The sequence below is a fragment of the Abramis brama genome, assembly GCF_963993115.1.
Source record: "Abramis brama genome assembly, chromosome: 11".
Lineage (NCBI taxonomy): Eukaryota > Metazoa > Chordata > Actinopteri > Cypriniformes > Leuciscidae > Abramis > Abramis brama.
Genome location: NC_139973.1, coordinates 28,314,100 through 28,324,036, shown reverse-complemented (window position 1 = coordinate 28,324,036; position 9,937 = coordinate 28,314,100). Strand labels below are relative to the sequence as shown.

Genomic DNA, 9,937 nt, shown 5'->3' with positions numbered 1-9,937 from the left:
ATTTAAAATACTGACTGATCCTCTTGGGTTCAGCATGCTATAGTTGTGAACTGTTTGTTTTCCTTATGACAACCCAAGGAAATAAGCTGCATTGGTGCTCAGTGCACAATGACTAAAGGTATAGTATAAAATACCATCAGATATAGCTCCCTGAATGTCATTATAGGACAGAAGAATAGAGCAATTAGCAAATAGCTGTGCTGCTCTAAAACTTGGCAATTTACTTGGTAGCTTCCAATTATTGTTAACATAGCTATTTTGTACCTATGAAACTAAGTATGGAACTAAAACTAAGCTTTTTATCAGGTAAATTTAGACTTTTTTTCAGTTAATCTTAACTGTTGTCGTCAAAATAGCTAGCGCCATCCTCATAAGGGTGACGTTATCTGTTTGTGATATAAAGTGATCGTGCCTCTTCAGAAGACTTGAATTTAACCACTCCATTCATATGGATTACTTTTACTATGTGTTTATGAATTTGACATTTTGTCATATATGTCAACAGAAAAACAGAACACAAAGAGAAAATCACTCACTGCTTTTGACTAAACAACTTTTAAAAGGTAGCAGAAGAAGACTAAAGGAATATCAGTATCACAATAAGCTTTAAAAAGACTATAAGTCTGTTGGCTTTGACAAGACAACCAATTGTTTTGGGTGTGTTGGTTCAAAAATTAGATCAAGAATAAACTAATCCGTACACCAAATATGGTGTCAGACAATTCTGGAGGAAACCACAGATAATACCTTGCACTCCCTCCTTTCCCATTCCCATTCGCAATTCTCTCATTATCATTAATACGGATTTTCTTATGTAAATAAAAAAAGCATGTGAATATAAACTATATAAAAAAATTTTTTTTTTTCATCAAATCAAAGGCTCTTGATTAAATTATTACTTTTGAGCCATGGTTTGTAGACATACATGTTGTCAACATAACTGAATCCATGTGGGATATTGACACAAAAAAAATGGAAACCTAAAAAATGTGCTTCATGTGGTAACGTCTAAATTAATTGATTTTATTTGAATAAAAAAATGTTATTTAACATTACTGAATCAACCTAAATATTATTAGGTTACACCAACAAAGCTAAATTTAAGGGTACGATCAGGAAGAAATAGCCTAGCTCTTTAAACAACAGGCTACCACTTTTTACAGTGTTGAGATACAGCAGAGCTTTAATTTACTTTAATGTTAGTCTACACTGTAAAAACTAAAGGAGCCTCAAATATCCTGTCGGATTCTCAAGGAACTTCAAAATGTAATTTTGTGCCTCAAAGCTCTTTCTCCTATAGTAGGGTTACTGGAGGAGCATTGACAATCTTTGAGGTTCTTGCTGGAACTTATGGGATCCTTTAAGCACTTTGTATTTAGTTCAGAGGTTCTGGAGTCACCTTTTCATTACCATGAGACCTCGAAGTGCTTTGGGGGAAAATAGAGGAACTTGAATGCGATAAAAGGGTTATTGGAAGATCTTTTAACATTTAAGTGGTTCCTGGAAGATCTAAGCCAGCATCTGGAGGAACCCAATGGTTCAGTGAGGCCAGAATAAGATTATTATTATCCTATTATTATTATTATAGGCTACTTAAGTTTGATTCAGTATCAAATGTGAAAAAGACGTACTATTAAATGTATTAAAAATGTACTTGAGTGTGTTTTTATTAGGCCTACAATACAAATATACTTTAATGCATTTTTAATACATTTAACAGTAGCCTACGTCTTTTTCACCTGGGTAGCTTACATTTATTTAGTATAGGCCTATTTTATTGATTAATTTAAACCTTAAACAACAACACTAAATAACAATAATATTAATAATATGAAGAAGAAGAAGCAGGAGGAGAAAAGTTTTATTCTGTCACGAAACTGCTGCTATTCCTCTGCTGTCGTCGCTTCAGTGATGCTCGCGCGCAACAAAGCTCAGCTGATCGTCATCGGATTTGAAAGTAACGGCTCCTCTCATTAAAGCCTGCGCAGCTTCCGCCGTTTGTTCGGCTCTCCGTCTCCATTACAAGGTTTGTAAAACTCTCCAAACAAGAAATATAAATACAGTCTACTCACTATATTCAAACACAGACATAAGCTAAATGTATTATACATTACTACGTTTTTACAGTGTTAACCACTCGTTTATTGCACAGTATGTGGTATGAAGGTTAGCCGCGATGCTTAATAATCTAATGAATATATGGAAATAATTGACTTATTTTCTTAATTTTTTTTAGCCATTCAATTCAACGTATTGTGTACAACTGTGTCTTCAAATTGCTGATATAACTAATTTAGCTGATTCCTGCTGTCGTCATTGGCGTTTAATAGTAACACAAGATAATGTTAGTTTGGTCTGTTTTTGTTTACTTATTACAGGTGCCCTCATTCTCTCAAATACCATTTTAAAGCCATTTACTGGCCAATAAATATTATGTTGTGAATAATCAGCTTTGTCCTTTTGTTTCCCCAGAAGAACCAGTACATTTCTAAAATAATCTGAACATTTCAGAGGCAACATTGAATTACGGTAAGTTACCTGCACCACATGCAAGTACTTTATTACTATGAGCTTTTCTGTGTGAAATTGTATTGTTTGACTGTGTAGTCTACTTGTATTTTTTAATCAGTTATTCTCTGAAAATCTTCCCTCATGCTCTCAAATCTCATTCATGTTACTCAGAAAAATAATATCACAGGTTTGGAGCCAATAATGCTATGCATTTTTTATAGGCTATACCTTAATCATTTGCATTTGAATATAAGACATTTGAACTCTGGATTATAACTTCAAGTTTAGTCTTTTTAGACAAAAAAGCTAGCCTATTATATGGCTTCAGAAGACTTACAACACAAATCATAACACATGAGTTGTGGATTTTTTTTTTTTTTTTTTTCCCATATTTTTATGCTCTTTTCTGGAACATTTTTGGAGCTTAACAGAATATTTATCAATTTTAACATAAATTGTTGCATTGAATTGAACTAGACAAGTGTACATAAGAATGGTTTAATGAATGATTTGCAATTTTTTTTTCTGCTTGTTTCATGCAGTGAAAGCGAATGGTGACTGGGGTTGCATTATGCCTGAGATCTGCTTTTGGGTTCCACAGACAGAGGTTCAAACAGGTTTAAAATGTCACAAGGCTGAATAAATTATTTTAAGTTCACAACTATCACTTAAATAACATTACTAACAGTACATTTTGTTCTTTGCAGGGATCTCGGTAAGCTGAAATACAAGTTTGAACAAGAATAAAAATCCTCCTGTACACCTGAAAATCGTTGAAGTGCCTGGACCATCCACCAGAAAAGAGGAAAAACAAACGGAAAATGAAGCTGATGCACATTTTCACTTTTCTAACTCTTTAAGTACCTCACATGTCCCTTGTGAAGATTTTACTGATTGCATTTTATGTTGCAGCGAGTAAAGGTGCGGTCACATTTGTGAATTTCGTGAAATTACACAGGCAAAAAAGGTCCATTGACCATTGTCAGCACAGCAGTGTAGCGACGTAATGTATGAAGCACAGCTCACACAGGAGTCACTTTCACACAGCTTTCTGTTGGTCAAATCAAAACCTTGGTCCCATAGTGAAATTTTTGACCACACACGAAATTGCTGATCGTGTGGATTCTTATTGAAATGACTGGAATTCACCAGTGAACATTCACAGAACAACAGATAATTTTACTGCACCTTAACTCTGTTAAAATTCTGCTTGTTGTGACATAAGGAATACTGTTTCCGGGTCGAAGCCTCTACTTCTACTTCCTCTATCTTGTTTCTAGTGAGAATACTCAACAACCATTTAAGTCACACATTTAAACTTTTCAAAAGCCACAGTGTACATTACAGTCTCCAGTCTCACGGCATCCCAGACTTCAACATTTTATGATTCAAAATAGCTGAATAACTAACCATCTGAGATTTCGGAATAGAGATAAAGGTTAGGATCATAATTTTCAGAAATATTACAGCACAATGAGTGTATATTAGCACTGTTTGTTGTTTGTTTTTGGCATCTGATAGTGATAGAGCTTTTGGACTTGGAAACAGTGATGTCTGACTTACCATCGGACTGAAACACAAATGTTTTAAAGTTAAGTGAAGATGGACATTTTTTATTAAAAAATTTACATTGATTTATTACATGGAACATGTGTTTCCATGCATTTTGTTGAAATGTCTTTTCTTGTGTAGCCTATTGTATATACATGGTTGATTATTCATGTTGCTTATGTATTATACTTTTTTTTGTGTATTCATTGATATTAATCTATGACTAGCTTTTTTCCCAAGTGCATGGAAGTGTATGTATTAAAATGGATCTAAAATATGTAATAAACAATTCTTATTTTGTATTTGGTTCAGTTTGTTTATTATAATAGAAGTCAATGGTAACCATAGTAACAACATGAAATTAAATAAATAAATAAATTAAATTTGGTTCCTGGAGGCACCCAAAAAGTGATTCCACACAGTGCCTTATATAAGAGTTCCTCAGGAAATCTGGTTCCTCAGAGAACCGCCCATTTTTAAAGGGTGCCTAGAGGATCTACAGACGGTTCCGCCGGTGTGGCAAAGTGAAGAACCCCAAAAGGTTCCTCCAGGCACCTTTTATTTTTACAGTGTACTATTTATAGCTCTCTTTTATTCTGTCTATAATATGCTGTGCAAAGAAAAAAACAAGTATTTTAATTCCGTAAGTAATAAATTCATGATTTATCGTTAAACTATAGATAAACGAGATGTTAATCTTTAATTTAATAATAAATTGGTAAGGTTTCATGCTGAAAGCACAGAAATTATGAATAAACAGATATGCCATTAGTTTTCGCTATCGTTGATTACATCTGTTCCTGTCATGTCTTGGGGTTATGCTAAAATAAAAGGAGCCATACAACAGTAATGTGCTCTAATGTGTCTGGAAACAATTTCAGCTACTTTGTATTAACGCATGTTAAAGGGGCGTGTGTAGCCTACTTATTGAAATTTCTGCACTCACCCAAATCGTGTACGCGCATTCACCGGCAGCTCTGAACCAGAGCCGTTCTGAACATCACCAAGCGTGTGCGCGCGCAGAGAAGAAATAGCCTAACGGGACAACGGAGACGCGGTGGTTTTGGTAAAACCGCGAAACGAAGTGCTCTTCTGAATGAAAATCAGATGTTTGTTTGTTTTTTCAGGTAATTTTTACGACAATGTGCGACGCCTCTTGCTGATGTTCCAGCTTTCGTTATTATCTGCCCTCGCTCGTCTGCGGAAGATCCGTAATTGATATCTTGACAGCATTACAAACGGTGAGAGGTGCACCGGATATGCTATTTATACTCAGACACATTGAGCAGCAATAATTGTCGATATTGTCATAGACATTTACTTTGCCATGTAATCTCAGTCTTCTCGCCAGCATTCTTGTACGGAGAGCGGAGGTGGAAAGGAACAGAACGTTTTTTTTTTTTTTTTCATTCACCGAATGAATTATCATAACAACGCTCCAATCGATTATTTAATTGTTTCATTGTCAATTCTGATGTGACAAAGGACGTATGTATTTGGTAGGCTAAATCAAATCAAGGAAGGGCACTGCTTACATCTTTACTACTTCAAATCAGACAAATCTTTATTTATCTCCAGTCAGTGGACTCGCGGCAGAAGCGCATTTCTGAGGGTACCGGTGGGGTAGATAGGGGGAGATAGAGACGCCGGAAATAGCAGAAACAAATCACAGGAGAGTAGACGGTTGGGAGCAAGCGAGAGAAAAAAAATGCTACCTTCGCAAGAAGCCTCAAAGATTTACCATGACAACTATATGCGTAACTCTCGAGCAATCGGTGTCCTGTGGGCCATCTTCACCATCTGCTTCGCTACCATCAACGTGGTAGTCTTCATCCAGCCTTACTGGATCGGGGACAGCGTGAGTACACCACATGCCGGTTACTTCGGGTTGTTCCACTACTGCGTGGGTGACGGTAACTCGAACCGGGAGCTGATTTGCCAGGGAACATTTTCCGACTTCAGTTCCATCCCGTCCGGCGCGTTTAAGGCGGCCTCTTTCTTCGTGCTGCTGTCCATGGTGCTCATTTTGAGCTGCATCGGCTGTATGGCGCTCTTCTTCTTCTGCAACACCGCCACCGTCTACAAAACCTGCGCTTGGATGCAGTTGCTTTGCGGTGAGTATTTTTTATTACTGACGGTTTTTGTTGGAAATAGATACATCTAGAATACGGCATGTACGGCATGTAAACGGTTGTTGTAAGAACTGATATGCTTGTTTATTTGAACTGAGCTCATTGTGGGTGCGTGTGTTTTCAGGGGGTTCAATAAAGCTGCCTTCTAGATCATGCCTTCTAGATCTGAGGTAGCGCAGAGGGAAATGTTACTGTGTGTGTGTGTGTGTGTGTGTGTGTGTGTGTGAGAGAGAGAGAGAGAGAGAGAGAGAGAGAGAGAGAGAGAGAGAGAGAGAGAGATATTAATATTACAAAATGTACTGTTGGTTATTTCTCCCTTTTTTCCCAACAGAACAAACAAAAATCAATAAAGCACTGTGTTGAACCTCTTTTTATGTTTGCAATATTTAATGCTGTTCATTTCCACATGGCAGTGTTCTGATTTGCTCTAGAAGACAAGAAATCTTCTATTACTATTTTCTATTCCCTGGAATGGGGTCATTTAACGTTGTGAAAAAATGATAAGCCTGTGCAAAACAGGTCTTCCACCATGCTGATTGTTGTGTTCTGAACATTTGTTGTGTTAAGCTATTTAAGTTACTTTTGTTTGATTTGTTCATTGCAAACAGCTGAAAGTCTGTACATTTGGCAAACAAACCTTATTTGCAATGAGGGTAATTTCCCAAGCTCTAAAATCCAAGCTTTTGTTTGGAGAACATCACTTAAACAGACAAATTTGAACGAGTCGATCCTGTGGATGATGTGGATATAATTGTTTTGGTGTCAGTATCCAACTTCCTTGATCAGAGTAAAGGGATTTCTTTAAGCTATAGTAAATAATTCAAGATATATCATTTTGATCGACAGCAGTGGTCCTTAAGGCAAAGTTGTTCAGAGTAAGCAGGCAAATCATATGATATGAATTATTTGTGACAAACACTTTGAAGTATATATGTTACCAACATGATATGGTATTGACTGGTGGCCATATTTTTTTAATTATATAGCCTACATTCCTTTTAGGTTTGGAGGGTAGGGGGCAGGCAGACCATGATATTGGGTATTCAACTTTATAGGTTTCACACTGTACATTCACAAAACCTGTTTTTAAAAAAAAGCTTGTCTCACTCTTGCACATCAGTTGTTCTTGAATGTAAGTACCATCTGAATGTACCATCAGTTTGTCCTGAACAGACTTTTTGGACCATATAACAGTAAGATTAAAGCATTTAAAAATTGTATATTCTTCACTCCAGTTAGGATGTTTTCCACCACAGTTTGACGTTTAGTTTTTCCCCCAAACTGAAAATAAATACATCACGTGAAAGTTTCTGACTATACAAAGCATGTGAATATTGAGGCAAGGGACGTTCCGACTATTATTTGGTTAATTGTTTGTTGCTAAACAGTTGGCCATTGTATTCAGCCACAGAATAAAAAATAAAAAAGGTAGTTGCGACTTTTTATCTCACAATTCTGACATTTTTCCAAATTTAGTTCTCACTATTCAGACTCACAATCACTAGTTTATATCTCACAATTGTGAGAAATAAAGTCAGAATTGTGAGATAAAAAGTCGTGAGAATCTTTTTTATTTTTATTTTGTGAAGGGAACAATCGCCCATCTTCCTTTGGTAAGGCATATCAAAACTAGCAAAACTGTCAAAAATCTCACAACTACATACAGATTAACTCAGAATTTTGACCTTTTTTCTCGCAATTCTAACTTTATTTTCTCATAATTGTGAGATACATATTTGCAATTAATAAAAGGTAATTGTGACATTTTAATCTCACAATTATGACTTTTTACTTGCAATGAGATTATAACTTGGAATTCAGACTTTTTATATCTCAGAATTGTGAGATATAAACTTGCAATTATTTTGCAAGCTTCCATACTCCCAGGTGACTTTGGTTCCTACCGATATAAACTTGCAATTATTTTTTATTTTGTCGTGGAAACAAGCTTCCATACTCCCAGGTGACTTTTCAAGGATCTTTCCTCAAATATTTAAACATTTCTAAACATCAAGAGTTTTCTCTTGCCACTGTTGCATTTGGTTGCTGTTTGGTCACTGGGGTAACTTGAGATGTAACTTCATGAATGTAAAATCTTCATGAAACTGATCAGGGTAAGAGATGAGTAGGACTGCAGGAGCCTGATCTAGGATGATCTGAGAAATAGGCCTGACTGTCAAATGGGTAGCCTGGGGCAATTCTGTAGTACATTCTGTCATGTAGCCTTGGTTTTCATTTCTGTAAAGAAAGGGTTTTATGATGTCATATTTGGCATCTGCTTTGCAAAGAACAGTTTTCAGCATTTAGAAAAAACTCAGCTGGTGTACTGGGCAACATTTGTTTTCTTTCATTGTCTTTCCTGTCCTGTTTGACCATGTGAGTGTTTTTAGTCTTAAGTTTAAGCTTAACTTAACTTTGGATGTGTACGCTTATACTATAGCCTATATTATAGCCTACATTAATTCAGTTACCACATGTTTTTATCCTTAGCAAATTATCTTTGTCATTGTATGCCAGTCAGTGAAGTGCACATACAGTATAAGGCAATTATTAAAGTGAATGGTTTCCTTTTAAATATGTACCTAACCAGCTATGTTTAAAACTCTGTGGTGCAAAAGTGACAGGTGTACTGTACGCTGTTGTCCAGGACATATCAGGACACGTTTGTGTTTATACTATAAATACAATGTCATCACCTTTGTTTCTTAAAAACACTGAATGTGGTTAGCATGACTGGATCACAATATTTTATACAGCACTTGAAATTTTAGATTATACTCTATTTCCTGAAGGAAATGTAATCTTTAGAAATGTTTTTTTTATATTTTTTTTTATTAATAACTAAAACTGTTTCACCCACATTTTTTACTCTGTAACAGAATGTTAGGTTACTTGCGTAACCCCAGTTCTCTGACAACAGAAGTGATGTATCAGGTGTGACCGACTATGGAAGCACCAATTACACCACTTCTGTCAGACTGACAGACCAATCGTTACAGCGATCATGGAATCCTGCACTCCCTGGTATATAACTCACAGCAGCCCGCAACTACATCATTCTACACATATCTTCTTCACCGTGTAGTCTGCAAGGAGGGTGGTGAAGTGAGATACCTCACTTCTGTAATCAGAGAACCGGGGTTACGCAAGTAACCTAACGTTCCCTTTCGAAAGGGAACTCGCACTGCATCTGAACGCTATGGGGAACGCCTCCGTGTGAACCGGTGTCTGAAATGCTTATCTAATCACAGCAATCCTGTTGGCCGGCCACAGCCTATGACATCATCACTAGTATATTGAGAAGCCTGTAGAACATGTCATCAGCTTTTTCGTCTTCAGGAACTGTTTTGTTTGTACACTTCAACCTGAAAACTTGAACAAAGCACTGTGAACTTGAAAAAGGAACTACAAAAAGGTAATCATGGCTTGTGAAAAACGCTTCAGGAAGTGTGTGCATTCGTCTCTAAGATATTGATACTTGATAACACACAACTTGTGTGTTTATTGTTTGGGCTCAGAGCATGCACGATCAGTTCCTGAGGGATCTGCTTGTGCCACTGTGAGTTTTTTTCCCTTGAGAAAACTCCACTCTCGTCTGCTCTCTTCTCGAGGGAAGAGGGACAGACGTCTGTACCAGGCGATTCAGGTCCCACTCGCGCTGAGGCAGAGTAGAGACTGGAATCGTGGGTTTTTTCAGAGGGAGCTCGCTGAGGAGGTTCAGAGAGTTGTTAATCTCTCACGCC

General features: G+C 36.7%; 1 protein-coding gene across 2 annotated transcripts in view; it reads left to right on the top strand.

Annotated features, from left to right (window-relative positions):
* The first annotated feature begins 5,023 nt into the window (after positions 1 to 5,023).
* lhfpl4a (LHFPL tetraspan subfamily member 4a) overlaps positions 5,024 to 9,937 on the top strand; it is a 97,840-nt gene continuing 92,926 nt past the window's right edge. For both annotated transcript variants that reach the window (XM_084129399.1, XM_084129398.1), the window contains exon 1: positions 5,024 to 6,176. In XM_084129399.1, the coding sequence (XP_083985525.1) occupies positions 5,771 to 6,176 (406 nt within the window). In that variant the 5' untranslated portion in view covers positions 5,024 to 5,770. The remainder of the gene's footprint in view (positions 6,177 to 9,937) is intronic.